The 16,696-nt window shown below is 33.8% G+C and overlaps 1 protein-coding gene across 5 annotated transcripts in view; it reads left to right on the top strand.

Moving 5' to 3' along the window:
• Nup133 (nuclear pore complex protein Nup133) overlaps positions 1 to 16,696 on the top strand; it is a 337,303-nt gene that overhangs the window by 117,480 nt on the left and 203,127 nt on the right. For 4 of the 5 annotated variants that reach the window (XM_069816497.1, XM_069816494.1, XM_069816496.1 and 1 more), the window contains 5 exons: positions 747 to 926; positions 7,624 to 7,753; positions 8,183 to 8,356; positions 14,648 to 14,807; positions 15,789 to 15,957. In XM_069816497.1, the coding sequence (XP_069672598.1) occupies positions 747 to 926; positions 7,624 to 7,753; positions 8,183 to 8,356; positions 14,648 to 14,807; positions 15,789 to 15,957 (813 nt within the window). The remainder of the gene's footprint in view (positions 1 to 746; positions 927 to 7,623; positions 7,754 to 8,182; positions 8,357 to 14,647; positions 14,808 to 15,788; positions 15,958 to 16,696) is intronic. The other variant, XM_069816495.1, reaches the window with a different exon arrangement.

Below are 16,696 nucleotides of genomic sequence, written 5' to 3'. Positions count from 1 at the left end.
AAGAACTATAACAGAATATAATAACGTGAATATTATTTATATCATTAAAGAATGATAACAGAATACAAACAATGACTTGAATATTATATATATCGCTAAAAAATGGTAACAGAATGCAATAAATTATAATGTGAATATTATTTATATCGCTAAAAGAACGATAACAAAATATAAATAGCTTGATTATTATTTATATCAATAAAGAACGATAACAGAATATAAATGATAATTTGAATATTATTTATATTGCTAAGGAATGATTAAAAAATAAAATGAAAACTTGAACAAGGCCTGAACTCACAACCTTCGAATCATTAAGCAAGCACTCTACCACTGCTCTATGAGACGTCGATATGGAATAATTCCATAGTTCCAGAACAGCTTCTACAAGCACACATGCATCATGTAACATCGCCGTGATCCGAAGTGAACTTAGAAAATATTCGCTGTTCACGAGTGTGGCCACTTTTTTTTTTGACAACTGTACTTGGTAACATATGTTCGTTAATAGAAATAATAACTGACGTCCTGTTATTATTCAGTGGTATTAATTTATCAATTTTGAAATGAAAAATATGTGTTGACATTGTTTTGAATATTCACGAAATGCTTACGTAACTTTCTTCTTGTTTACTCTTTTCCTTGGGTTTTTGCTAATGTATGCTTTATTCTTTTTTCATATGTGTGTGTATCTAATGCTCTGGATTTAACAATGAAGTCATCATCCTTTCTTTTTCCATATGTAGAAGCTTGTAAAAGTGGTGGCAATTGATGGTTCAGGATTTGAAGCTGATGAATGGCGAGTATATGTGCTGGCAGAACAATCACTTCAGAAGTGGGCTTTAGTTCCAGGAGAGGTTGAAAGATTGATATACGAGTTTGATGTGAATCGAATAGTAAGGGAGGCATTTCATGAGACCATCTGGGTGAGTTTCGTTAAAATAAATAAAACTCCTACAATCTGTGTAGGCCTGTTTTATGTTTGTGTATGTATGACTGATGTAAACACAATTTGGTGAAATCTTTGTTGTGTATAATATAGAAATATATGTTAAAATGATAAAACATTAATTTAAGAATGCTTTGTGACATTTCCTTGCCTTTATATGCATTTTAATTTTGTTTTGAATAATAATTCTACAATAGCAATGTGTTTCAAGTGTTACTGTTCTGAGTGTGTTTGCATATGTAGCTTATGTATAAAAGTATATATATTGTGTTATATACACCATGTTCTGCTTATAAGTATAATAAAAGAAATAGTTGCAACATCAAAAGTATGCTTTCAAATAGGAAAAGGTTGGTACCGTAAAGCGGGGTGACTTTGAACGCCGAGGTGACTTTGAACAGTAATTTAGCGCCCTTCTAAATTAAATGCTGTACCCTATTGCGAAAAAACTAAACTAATTTATTGACAACTTAAATAGTTTTTTCGCAATTGGCTACAGCATTTAATTTAGAAAGGAGCTAAATTACTGTTCAAAGTCACCTCAGCGTTCAAGTCACCCCACTTTACGGTATCATTATATATCTGAAAGTTTTAATCCATTGTTGTTGTTGATAGATGAATCACATCATGCACATGTGCAGATCATTTCATTTGATAAATCTTATCATATCTTGCATGTTGGGGAAGAGTTAGTCACCATGTGGACATCACATGTGTGCTATCATTAGCAGAACAGAAATCTGTGATTCGTGTGCAGAGCCTGTTTCATCGTCAGTACAACTTTAGAGCGAGGGAAGCCGTTCTGACATATGTATCAATAATGAAATGGGATAGGCAGCTCAGAGAAATAGGAAGTTTGTTATCCATAGCAGATAAACATTCCAAGCATAAAGTGTCTGAGAAAAATGTCAAGTGCATTCGTGAGGCATTTCACAGAAGCTGGCAGAAATCCATATGACAGGCTAGTGTGCAGCTGAACATCCCATTAACAACAGTGCATACAGTGCTCCACAGAAGATTGCATTTGTGAGTGTACAAGCTGTAACCACAGTCTACTATATACAGTCACGAAGCTCAATACTTACTAAATATGCAACCAAAGATAGTTGCTAACCACCAGGATCGCTACTATCACCTCATCAGCAGACCCTTTTCCTAGCAGACGATAAAATGTATTGTACGTTTGATATTGTGTTCTTTTGAAAAAATTAACACCTTTCACTATTGAAATAAGAAATACATAAGGTATATATATTATTTTTATAAAATATATATTATATTTTATAAACTCACCTACCTGGATCTTTCGGAAGAAGGAAAACTGACTCTTACAATTTATAGTGCTACAAACGTCTCCTTGGCCCATATTATTATTCAAATTATTGTATTTTAGCCATTTACAGTTATTGCAACTGATAACGATCATTTCACAGTTTACACAACTTTTCACAACAATGCGAAATACGGCATAGTCAATGCCCTTTCGATCTAGACAGCTGTAATGTATGTTCGGGTTTTCTATTTCAGTGTATGGAGCTCAGTGAAATATTATGTTATAACTTTATTGCATATCGTTGCTAAGTTTTATTTAGTGTAATGTGTCCATCAGTTCCGTTTACTTTTTGTTGCATAATATGTTGCAGAAATAATTGTAAAACTGTGTTATTTTAATGTGAAGAGAATTTTACATGTTAACATAATCTGTTCGCATCAACATTTTTAAGTTTGGAATTGAAGCTATTTTGAGGTTTAATAAAAAATAATTTATATTGTGATTTTAATTTAGCACATCTACCTTCCTTAATTGTAGACAGAAAATTTACCATACCACTCCTATGAAATTAGTATATGTACGATTGTGTTACTTCATCTCTTAGGTAGTAGATAAATACAGTAATTCAGTTCTCAATTGTAGTATTAAAATACAGACAAATTGAATGTGTGGTGTATCATACATGACATTATGTTTAATTATAATGTATAATTGCGAATATAGGAATATGAGTTAAATATAGTAAACATACCCTATAATTTCCATATGACATAACACATAAGTCAATGTGGCTATGTATGTATGTATGTATGTATGTATGTATGTACTCAATACGAATCTATATGCTTTGACCGATATTTGCTAAAGTTGGCACATTTAACCTTAATAACCCGGAGAAGAACATAGGCTACATTAAAACTGGACAGATGAACGTTAAATTATTGAAAACAATAAAAATTAGAACGAAATAAGGCATGTATGATATTAAAATGGCCTGTGCTGTAGTCAGTTGTTTTTTGTATTGACGTCATCGAGTCACGTCTTCTTCCGTTGTAAAAGCGGCCATATTGTTATTGAAATATTATATAAAATAACATTAAATTAAAACTACGTGAATGAGGGACGATCTCTTGATTGAATGTATCATTGGCAATAATATACAATACAAAATGGCATAAAACACATTTTTGTTTAATTTTTTAAAATTTAAAATCAAAATAATAGATAGCAAATATGAAAGCATTCATAAGACATAAATTCAAGCACATCATGCTCTCTGTAGTGTTGTGGTAAGGTGATTGACTTTGGTGTAAGGGGTCACAGGTTCGAATCTGTACTCAATTCAAATTTTTTTTTATTATTTTTATAATTTTACATTATTTTAGATACGTTATTTTATTTTCACCTGCCATAAAGGCAGTTTTACTACAAAAATAATATATCCGTAGTCTTTTATTTATGCTGTCTCAAACATAGTTACCATAAAATTATGTGAATGTATGTACATAAACTCACTGAAAATAACAGTGTATTAATTCTAAAACATATATCTTTTACATTATTGTTGTTCATGTCCGAATATGTGTTATTGCTAAATTATATCTATATTATCATGTCGTGAATGTACAGTAGTATGTATATTAAGCCTACTGGAAATAACAATCTGTTAATATTTAAAATAAGCTTCTCTCAAAATATTATTCAAGTTCAAAAATGATTTATTGCGAGATTATACTGTATTCTGTACATAAAATAACAATGACATAATTAATATACAACATTATTTTAGATACAATATTTTATTTTAAACCGATATAAAGCGGGTTTTTACTGCATAAATGATATATCCATAGTAATTTATTTATGCTGTCTCAAACAAAGTTATCATACAATTATACTGAAATATTAAATGAAATAACATTAAATTAAAATTACGAGGAACGATCCTTTGATTGAACGTGTCATGTGGCATGAATATACAATATAATACGGCACAGAGCACATTTTTCTTTAATATTTAAGAATTCAAAATCAAACATAATAGGCAGCAAACATGAAAGCATTCATAATAGGCTACATAAGTTCAATTGGTTTACTAGATAGCTCTGTAGTGTAGTGGTAAGGTGAATTACTTTCGTATAGATTAGAGGAACCCAGGTTCGAACCTGTTTTTTTTTTTATTGTTTTGTTAATTTGTTTGCATTATTTTAGATATGTTACTTTATTTTAGTCAGTAATAAAGGTAGTTTTACTACATAAATAATATACGTAGTATTTTATTTATGCTGTCTCAAACAAAGTTACAATACAATTATGTGAATGTACTGTACGTACATAAGCTCACTGAAAATAACACTGTATTCATGCTAATATATGTCTTTCAAAATATTGTTGATCATGTCCGAATATGTGTTATTGCTAAATTATGTCCATATTTTCATGTCGTGAATGTTCAGTAGTATGTTAAGCCTACTGGAAATAACAATCTGTTAATTTTTAAAATAAGTTTCTCTGAAAATATTATTCTTCAAGTCCAATAATTCCGAGATTATACTGTAGGGCCTGTTCTGTAACATAAAATAAAAATGACATAATTAATATACAGTATTATTATGTACGAGTATTTGTAAGACGTCATTTTTCAAGTCATATTTAAGAAACTGGGTAAGACATAAGCAGGCGTAAAGCAGACAAGGGGTACAAAATTCTCCAATTCTATTATATATATTTTGTATTTCCATATTGATTCTTTGATACGAGCGACAAAGAGGTAAATTGTAACTCACCATGAGACCCCAAGGGGTTCAGATTGGGAATAAGAGAATCCCCTATTTATCGTTAACTGTCTTTAAACATCAAACGAAAGCACATGTAGACAGGAAATTACACTAATTTGTGTCAGCACAGCTTTAGATCAAAGTAGAACATTGAGTCTGTACTAAACTGATGTAAAGGGACCGAGGAGATGTTTTTGTTTAGCTGAACTACAAGACAAAACTAATTAAAAACAAAAACAGTAAGGTACATGATGACATCTTTTCTCTTCGGTGCCTGATCTTCAGCTATTTTAAATCCTGTTAATCTTGGCAGGTGTTTTGGCTAAGAATTCATGTAAGTGACACTATGTAAAGATTCATCTTTAGGGACTAGGAAAGCTTAGTAAAGACAGTAATTCGTTTTGTTTTTCTATACTTGAGTTGCCAAGATCTCCTGAAGTCTGAAGCAAAAAAGGAAAACCTGAGCAATGCCATGTGCTTTTAGCTAGTATCTAAATATCCGTGCGTTGCAACTGAAAATTATTGAATCGTGCATAAATGAACATACAAGAATTTCGCAATATTTAATCCAAATAAAGGCAGGTATTACACATACGAACAACGTAATTTTCACATCAAAAATAATATTACACCTTAACTCGCAAGTGATTTATGTCTGAAGTGTCTCATAATCATTGTTTTAAATTTTATTAATGCAATTACACTACATTTTAGAGAAATATATGTTACTCAGTATGCATTCCAACTAACTTCTATGGTTGAAACGCCACCCTTTGTGATCGGGTTAAGCGAGTTGCATGGTCTGCCTTACGGCCTCTATTAGATCACATTGGCAGTGGCGCAGTCCATTGTTCCTAGTATTCACAGCGCTCCAAGTGGCTAGCAAGTATTGTGAGAAATGTAAAAAATCATCCCAAGCTTTGTGACTGTATATACTAGACACCAGAAGGTTATTGCTGAATGATAGATGGGAACAAAAACGCTTTGCAGAAACATTGTTGACACAAGTGGAAGATGATTTTATTTATTTTAGTATGTTATTTTACGACGCTTTATCAACATCTTAGGTTACTTAGCATCTAAATGAGATGAAGGTGATAATGCCGGTGAAATGAGTCTGGGTTCCAGCACCGAAAGTTACCCAGCATTTGCTCATATTGGGTTGAGGGAAACCCCCGGAAAAAACCTCAACCAGGTAACTTGCCCCAACCAGGAATCGAATCCGGGCCACCTGGTTTCGTGGCCAGATGCGCTAACCATTACTCCACAGGTGTGGACTGGAAGATGATGATACATTCCTAACTCGAGTGTGCTTCTCAGATGAGGCAACCTTCCACGTCACTGGAAAAGTGAACAGACACAATTGTCGCATCTAGGGGTCGGAAAATCCACATGTCGTAATTGATCACATGTGATAGAATCACTGGTTCCTTTTTTTGCTGAGAATACAGTCACTGTAAACATGTATCTGGATATGTTGCAGCTGTATGCTGTACCTCAACTCCCTAGTGGAACAATTTTCCAGCAAGATGGGGCTCCTCCTCACTTTGCCAACATAGTTCGCACATTCTTAGATGAACACTTCCCTACAAGATAGATCAAAAGAAGATCACCTTACATTGTGTGGCTTGCCAGATCACCAGACCTAACACCATCTGATTTTTTCCTGTGAAAATTTGTTAAAGACCAGGTCTACTGGACACCAGTACGTGATTTGACAGATTTACAGGAAAGAATTTATGCTGCTGTCAACAATGTCACACCACAGATACTTCATAATCATAACACATGGCTTGAATACTGATTGGACATTTCCTGTGCCAATAATAGAAGCCATGTTGATGTTTATAGGACATAAAATAAAAAAATTCCCAGTTTTCACTCATTGTAACAATCGATTTCATCAATAAATTCATATTAGTTCAGAAGTTATAGCTATGTATTTTATTATACTTATAAATGAAATACCCAGTATTGCCACTGGACGAATTTTAATGAAATGATTAAACTCGTTCACATTAGTTAATTATTTTGCTATTCTTTCTCGGTAACTAAATCATTTTGATAATTTTTAGATGTTAGTGGCCATCTTAAAACTTATACAATTCTTATCATGTGCATTTTATTACAGCATATAAATAAATGTAAAGCATCTATATACATGCCATTGAGACATACAAGAAGTAGGAAGTAGAACTTTCATGGTTTCTGAACATCGACATCATACTTCAACTATTTTTTTCTCCCAAGAAAGACTTGGCACTTAATTTTAGAAGAGACTGAGTAGACCACTGGAAGTTATAGCAGGATGAAAAATCCCATCTTCATTTGGAACTGAACTTGAAAACTTGAAATCTGTAGTCTTTCATTCTATTGGCAAAGCTAACTTGGATCCTGCAAAAACAAAGCATAAAGTTTAAATGCACACTTACCAGTACGAGGGTTAACATGCTGGAGAGCAGTGAAAGCCATATCATTTTCTAAGCCTTTCAGTAACTTCAGTACTAGAGAATTATATAAATGTTACAACATTGATTATAAATGAAAAGTAATAATTACATAAATTAACACAAATAAATGAACTGATTGAACTGATATGTTACTGGTTTATATATATATTGCAGGAATCTTGTGCAGGAAGTTTAAGCGAATTAGATATTTGGTTGTTGGATATGCAGCCTGTGGATGGAGGTGTTATGTTATTGGTTGCTGCTGTTAATACACACTTGTCACCACAGCTACACTATGCCCTTGGTTAGTGGCTACATTTGAGGTTATAATTTGACATAAATATACTCTTAGCAGTCATGCTTATTGTTTAATTAAAATTACTTTATATGTCATGTACAGATCTTGTATTATATCTGTGTCTCTTTGCAACATCATGTTTGCGGTAGGGGGGAAGAGAGATAACAGAAGTTTCAATGCTTTTTAATGCTCTGACGCCCAGGACTAGGATAAACCATTTTAAAGTTACCAGTCATTCACTGGCACAGACATAATAAAAGAACTGTATCAAGTGTCAGTTTAGTATCTGAATGTTTCAGAGGAAACACAAAATCTAGCTTAGCATATATATTACAATTTTGTTATAAATGCAATGCAAGAATTTTTTAATTATTATAATTCTTGTCTTCCTGTGCTGCATGTAACCTTTTTATATTGTGTATGTTTTCTTTTTAGGAAAATTTTCAACAGAAAGCGTGAATCCACCTGCGAGATTTTCTACATTTTTTCCTCTAAAGAATACAGGTTTCTATCGGGAAGAGGATGAAGAGGAACTTCTCTCTTACCAGTTTTTGTTAGTCGAGCAGTCAGCATTCTTATACAACCAGAAAGAAGTGTTAGCTGTTTCAGGTAAATTTATCACTGTTGAATGTACAAGCCTAGCCTATCCTTCTACAAGTACAGTGAAATCTCAGTATAACATACATCAGAAAATCAAATCTTTTATACTTTATAATGAAAAGTACTTTATTCTGAAAACCATGCCTTTTGACATACCGTTACCAGTTGTGATTAAGTCTAAGTATGTAGATTTAATAAATCTTTTCACAGAGTGATATGTAGATTTAGTAACAGGTCTGTAAGTAGCAGTGCTGCCCTTCTTTGCTAAAGCATCCGCATTCTCGTTTCCCAGGATTCCACAATGGGATGGTATCCATTGGAATACAATTCTTTTATTGAGTGTTATCAATTGATAGAGCATTTTATTTATTTCTGCTATTTGAGATGAAGGTGTGTGTCTAGAAACTATTGATAGAATAGCTGCTTTGGAGTCTGACAATATAACTGCATTCTTAAATTTATTGATGTGGCAGAGAAGATTCCTGAGACTTTCACTTATTGCAATGATTTCTCCATCAAAACTTATTGTTCCATATCCAAGAGATCTATAAAGTGAGAAGAGACAGCACATTGTTCCCTGGAGATCAAGGATCCATCAGTGTATAAATGAAGCCAGTTTTGTTGAGGGTACCGGTACCTAATATCGTCCCTCCTCTGGCAAACTAGCGAAAGTGACAAATAAGTGACCCTGCACTTAAGGTCTGTATTGTACTAAGTACTAAGTACAATTTAGACCTTAAGTGCAGGTTCGCTTATTTGTCACTTTCGCTAGTTTGCCAGAGGAGGGACGATATGAATTGTCTCTAAAGACAATTGTTTCATTATTTCAGTGTTTACTTCTGTTTCAGTATTTCTTCTGTTAAATTTAGATTATACTCTGTATTTAATAGAGTTAAAGGGTTTGGTTTAATTTGTAAGTTTTCTTTTAAATTCGGAATATTGAGTTTTTGTTTTAACCATTACTGTTCCTATGTCGGCGTCAGTCCACCACTAAAATATGTCAGCTGCAGTCCTGCGCCGGACTGAGTCCGCCACGTTTCCTACAATGTTTACAAACACTCCGAACTCGGAGCAAGGAATGCATGTTGTGTCAGTATGTTATTGAGATTACGATCTGTGGGGTGGTGTTATTTTCTTGTGAATTAGAATTTTTTCCTGTGCTCTAAAATACATTTTAGAAGAGGCTGTGAAAGTTTTATCGTTCTTGTTATCACAATGGCGTCTATGAGCGGGAGTGTTGTCAAGAAAACTAAACACATAGTGAAAAAAAAAACGGAAGGCTTTGGGTGACAATGAGATACATGAAGACTTGCATGGGGATTGGGAAACTTTTAGTGATGATTCAGACATTGAACTAATTGAAAACAATGACTCTGATTCTCAAGTAAGTGCAGCCATTTCAAGTGACAGTGACGATTTTGAAGACAATCAGTCCAGTTCAAGTGATGTTGAAGATGATGGTGATGATAAAATAGACAATGTTGACAATATATATTATTTTAATGTACCGAAGTACATATGATATTTCCATGCAGATATTCTGCGTCATCATACGATGAAAGAGTAATGGAATGGAGAAATGATGGTTGGGATCGGGTGCTAATGACAATGACTTTCATCATATACCGTTTTGTGGAACAGCAGCTTATAAACCTCCTCAGACACTGGATGAAAGCCTGAGTCACCATTTCTTTTTCTTTTGCTATTTTTTAGCCAGACACTGTTTCAAGAAATAGCTACTGAAACCAGCAGGTATGGTAAACAAAAAATACAAGAAGTCACACCTTTGCGAAAACATTCAATTTGGAACAGGTGGGAAGATGTCACCGCTGAAGAGCTAATGGCTTTTCATGGAGTAATACTGAATATGGGAAGATGTATGAAGAGTACTATCAAAGACTTTTTCTCGGAACAATGGTTAGACAGTTCGCGGTTCTACAAAGACATATTTTCAAGAAAGCGATTTCTGCAAATATATTGGGGTCTTCATGTCTCTCCCCCTCCTAGAGATGGAACTCCAGACAGACAAATGCAGTCCCAAGCAAGTAAAGTAAAAAACGTTATAGATTACGTTGAATCAAAATTTTTGGAATTTTACAGCCCATCAGAACAGGTATGTGTAGATGAGTCTACTGTAAATTTCAAGGGACGTGTGGTATTCAAGATGCACAACCCACAGAAACCAACAAAATGTGGTCTTCGAATTTATGTAATTGCTGATTCGACAAATGGTTATGTTTGTGGTTTGATATTCACCAGCAGAATAGTTCTTCAACTTATAAACAAAGTACAGAGTGTAACGAATGAGAAAGGATACCATCTATACACAGACAGATTTTATACAAACTTAGATCTTGCTCAGGAACTGTTACAAGCAAACGTTCATTTGACTGGTACAATAATGCAGAATAGGAAAGGCTTGCCGAAACAAATGAAGAAGAAAGCACTAAAAATAAAGAAACATGAAGTAGTAGCCCACAGGAAGGAAGACAAATATTTGACATTATCGTGGAAGGACAGGAGAGTTGTTACTATTCTAAGTACATGGCATAATCCAGACACAAGAGAAGTCTCGAGAAAAACTGCGAAGGAAGTGGAGGTTTTTCAGAAACCGGCTGGTGTTATAGACTACACTTCAAAAATGGGAGGAGTCGACAGAGCAGACCACTACTGTTCAAGCTACGGTTTCCTGAAAAAAAGTTTGAAATGATGGCGAAAATTATACTTCTGGATTCTGGAGATTTCCCTTGTAAACAGTTTCCACCTATACAACTTGAATCAAAAGTCAAAAAATCTTCCTGCTTTGTCTCACCTGGAGTTTCGTAAGAAGATCATCGAAGGATTGGTGGGGAATGTGAGAAACAAAATGTCAATAATTGATTAAATGGCGATCTACTCGTGTTAATTGTGTAAGCATGTGCATCTTACAGCTTTTTCGGTGCTTCTTCACATCATCTTCAGAGCCTATTTATATTCAAGTGTTAAAAGTAGTGTACGAAAGATTCAACATGGGAACAAAATGTCTTGAAAACATGGGAGACCATGTACCAGTGATACAGAAGATCGTCTGAATGGAAAATTACACTTGATCCGGGCACACGAAAGGAAAGTTACCAAGAACTGTGCAGGTTGTTCGAACAGAAAAGTAAAAGGTGGCAGGAAAGAAACGTCGTTTTATTGTGATACATGTGAGAGGAAGCCAGGACTTCACCCCATCAAGTGTTTCGCCTTTTACCATACAGAGAAGAAGTATCAATAGGTATGTATTAGTTTTTATATTTATTTGGAATGTGCATGTAGAATATCTAGCAAAGGTACGTGCAGAAAAAATACGCCAATATATATTGGCACGAAAGTTTCAATGATATATTACATTTTATGAATTATGTTCTTCTATTTATAACAATCTGCGACTGACATCCGTATATATTCATCCTCTTACCACGTGTTCTCTATAGCTACAGACCTCATGTGTTTATCTTTCACAGTTATCTTACTATTACAGTGCTAAATATAGATCTTCGAACCTGACCACTGCCAGCTCAGAAGGAAGTGTTGTCTTATAAAGATGGCGAAATATAAACCAAAGATTACGACGTTGGGTGTTTACATGTCGCATATCTCGACCTAAATGGCTCTTCACATATCTAAGTTCATATTGCTTTCATGAGCCTTGAGTTTATTATCTGACGAATGCGAGCAAGCGCATGGCTTCACATTCATAAGAGACCATATAGGCAAGCTCGTACAGTCGAAAACGAATTATAGTTGACAGTTAATATTCAGTGAGACGAATGCGTGGACCTTTCATATAATATTTTAACCGCATATATCAAGGTTTCTTCACTTTTACGAAAGTTACAAAAGAAAATCAAGCAGTGTAAAATAGTAGTTCAATTTGCACTGGTGAGCGTCATTTAAATGGACCAGGCGCAGAGTGGCCAAGACATTTAAATCCGACCAGAAAGGATTAATTCTTGAGGTTTTAATCTACAGAGAGGACTGTATGAATGCCAAATGTTTCCTGATAATCTGATAAGTTTTTCATATTGGATTTAAATGGCAAGTTGTAGCCGATTTAAGTGAACACCATATTTTGACATTTTGGTGGCTACTTTTAAAGTAAGAAGTAGGATGACCTGAAGAAATCACTTATTTTTGTTAGAAGTGTTTTTTTTTTAAATAGTTCATTTTCCACAAATTATTCTACTTCTGTCAAACATATCAGAATTTTTTCTGCAACATTTTCAGTCTTCCCCAGGTAAACTTTAAGTTTGTCTACACACTTCGTTGCATCCCCTGAAGAGATCGATGAGCCATGTCAAAGACCGTCAACAAGTAAGATGTCACACTTCATGTTAAGGTATGCATCTACCCCTAGAATGGCAATTTTTCTTCAAAAAATGAAAATTTTGTTTTTTGTCTCATATTGTAGCCTGATTCTTCTAGTTTTTAAACATATATAACATGTTTAGATTTTCCCACTATTGACGGACATGATTTAATTTTTTTATACTCCATGTGCAGCTGTTTGCGCCAAGAAGTGGATTAACTCTATTTACGAAAGAGTTACAGAACCCAGTATGCTCAACAGGTGTTTGCATGACAAGACTCAGAATGCAAACGAGTCTTTCAATAGTTGGATTTGTAGACTATGCCCCAAAGAAACGTATGTAGTCATACAAACCTGAAACTTGGGCTCGTGGATGCTGTCTGCCACTTCAATTGTGGCAATGAATTGAATTGGACATATTTCGGAAGATGAGTCTTACCCTAGGAAAATACGCAATGGTTGGTGTGAATGCTGCAGATGAGACCTGAACCCTGAAGGCCAACATACAGTGCACTCCAGAGCAATAGCAGCGAAGATGGTACTGAGGGCTGTGAAAAAGGGAAAATTGACCCCAAGACACAAGAAGGGAAGGGTTTTAGGTTCATAAAATAAGTTATTTGTTACCTAGCTTGAACTTAAATTTAACTTCATTTTTATCCTATTTCAGTTTTTTCAACATTTTTCCATTTTTTGAACAAGTTAGAAGTATGCTTAGAATTGAGCTATGGACTTCATTCAAGCACCAAATTGAAGCTTAGACATAGAGCTATGTTGTAATCTAAAATCAACCAATTTAGTTTAAAGCAAAAGCATTGCCTCCATATAAATAATAAGAAAAAATAACTTTTTTACATGCTACATAAAAAATAAGTGAGAAGTGCTATTAAGTTCATTCTGTACTACAACATTCCAATTTGGTGAAAAAATGAATGATCTAGGTCAAATTTGAAACAAAAAAATGCTTGCAGAAAGAATATATGATTTCTTTTACAACATTTTTGCCCTGTTCCCCCAAATTTTTATTATTTTTCTCTTTCATTCTGAATTCCTTAAATTTAACTGTAAGAAAGTAGTAAGTGAATTTTTAATTATATTGAGGGGAAATTGTAAATTTTTACTCCAAGAGTTGATACATACCTTAAGGCAAATAAAACTTCAAAATTGATAAGTTGTTTAAGGAAAAAAAAAAAAACTTTGTTACACATATGTATGTCACAATATAGTCGTAAAAGTTAAAAAAAAAAAAAAAGTGTTATTAAGACTTATTAAGAGGAGAATAGCAATGGCAAAGGAAGCTTTTAATAGAAAAAGGAGCATCTTCTGCGGACCTCTGGAGGAAGAATTAAGGAAGAAATTAGTGAAGTGCTTTGTGTGGAGTGTAGCAGAAATATGGACATTACGATGAAGTGAAGAGAAATGACTAGAAGCATTTGTAATGTGGATATGGAGAAGGATGGAATGTGTGAAATGGACAGACAGAATAAGAAACGAAGCTGTGTTGGGAAAAGTGGGTGAAGAAAGAATGATGTTGAAACTGATCAGAAAGAGGAAAAGGAATTGGCTGGGTCATTTGTTGAGAAGAAACTACCTTCTGAATGGTGAACGGAGGAGAATTCGGGGCAGAAGGAGATATCAAATGATAGACGACATTAAGATATATGGATCATATGCGGAGACAAAGAGGAAGGCAGAAAATAGAACAGACTGGAGAATGCAATGAAAGAACAGAACACTATGAATGAAATGAACACTTATTAACTTCAAAATTCTGTGTGTAATAGTGAAACCTTCTTAAGCCCAGAGAACGTAAAAATGAAATATCTGTGCATAGTAACATATGTGATTTGAGCGGGGAATTTGAAAATATATGTTAAACTGAAAAATACGTTCTAGTGAAGTACGTTATTTTGAGATTTCACTATTAAAAGTTTAGGCTAACATGTACCTAATTGTATTTTCTTTTGTAGCAGTGGCCTTCAGTGATGAACCAGATAATATAGAATTTTTGGGACCTGGAGATCGTGTTTTGGGTGGAGCTGTATGTGGAAATGTCCCTGTGTTTTTCTCCAAGAACCATGGTTTGATTTCAATCTCACCTTCAGATTTTTCTCCACATGATGTAAATAGGTAAGTGACATCTCCACATGATGTAAATAGATATGGTGCAATTAGTTTATTTATATAACACGACTATTTTTTTTAGTCTTATTGAATTAATTAGATTGGTTAATTACAATTTAATCTGTTCTTAGTTATGTAGTGCACGTTGTGCACAAAATGTTAAATTTCTTATTTTGTATGGGCTATCTTTTATGTTATTACATTTTGCTGTTGTCTACAACATAAGGATAGCTTTAACCATATCACTTTTGAATGTTGGTTCTTATTTCCATAATAACATATTATTATTAACTTCTTCTCATAGGGGTTGGGGATTGTTATTTGTCTTGTGTTACTGTGTTGTCTTAAAAACAATGGCCCTATACCAGTGCTGGACACTGGGAGCGAATCCAAACTCTAACATGGCATCAACTCTGTGCGGTGTTTGGCGGGGAAGAAAGGAGTTGAAGAGAAGTCATATGGCTCCTGGTGAGAGAGTAGAATTCGCTCTTGGTGCCCAGCCCTGCCTTATACTATGCTGACAATCTGATGGAGTCCAACTATTTATATATGTCTGGAACGAGCATATATTTTGGACCATGAAAATGTTTGATTATTGTGGATGTGTATAATACTAATATGATATATTCTGAAATAGTGTATGTATATGAAAAAGGTAATAACATCTATTGGATTGTAAAAGACATGGACCTATATCGTTCACAATCTGATTTGTTAGAGAATTTATATGCATATGAAGTAATTGCTCTGTTTTCTAAATACAGCTTCTGAATCTATTTTACAAAAATTAAAAATTAAATACTTGAGCTACAAACAATACTGTTATGAAATATAACTTTCTTGGAATATAATAATCTCTTTGTTAGTGTTTTCTGCTTCGGGAAATTGTTTCTTTTTTTTTTTTTTCCCCTCAGATTTTCTTCAGAATTTTTATATTTATGAGGAGAAAGTTACGCATTATTGCTAATGTAATATTTTATTTTGCAGTAGTATGAGTTTTAGTGAAGCTCCTGGAACATTGGATATAACAGGTTCCCAATTTTCTGAAGGCATAAACATTTCTATGACAGAAGTGGAGTTAGAAGAATTGACAATCAATAAAGATACTGCGACTCAAATGAGAGTTGCTTTCATTCATTATATTAAAAAGAATTTGGTAAGTTTCTTTCAGTCTGGATTATGTGTCAGGTAATGTGTTTACTTATTAGTTCATTCCCTTTTCAGAATATGTTGAAAAGAGTAAAGACATTCACAATCACAAAAATTATTTTCTAATCTTAAGTAACTATACTGTAAAGGCTGGTGCACAATAAACCACAAACGAGAATCGGAACGAAAACGAAAACGGTAAAATTGTTAAAATGTGTATATTTAAATATGAGCATTCACAATTAACGAAAAGCTTGCCAGAGCCCGGGATCGGGAACGGAGAGATGGCCAAGTTTCAACTTTGGCGTTCACATTTCCGATCACAGCCCACTAGATTCATTCTATTGCCATCTGAAAGCTATTTTGTCGTTATATATTTTGTAGCAAGAAGACCGTGACATAACCTATGCATTATTTTTTTCTGTGCTGTGCATCATGGAGCAAGTTTTATTTGATGAGATTCTAATATTGAGTATTGAGGAAAATCCTCACGTTTACAATAAGCGGCGCTCCTCATATAAAGATGAGAAAATGAAGGAGAATACCTGTCTTTCAATAGCTGCATCTTTGAACACCGATCGTAAGTGAATCATATTTTATTACTGTATTGGTTGTATTACACACTACATATTCATGCTTCAATTCAATAACTACTGTTGTGTTCATTTTTGTTCTATTACAAATGTTTCTTCTCTAATTATTTTACGTTATGGTAGACTTAAAATAGGTTGTGATAATAAAAATGC

This window comes from Periplaneta americana, chromosome 17, assembly GCF_040183065.1.
Source record: "Periplaneta americana isolate PAMFEO1 chromosome 17, P.americana_PAMFEO1_priV1, whole genome shotgun sequence".
NCBI classification, from domain to species: Eukaryota; Metazoa; Arthropoda; class Insecta; order Blattodea; family Blattidae; genus Periplaneta; species Periplaneta americana.
This window is presented reverse-complemented; position numbering and strand designations above follow the sequence as displayed.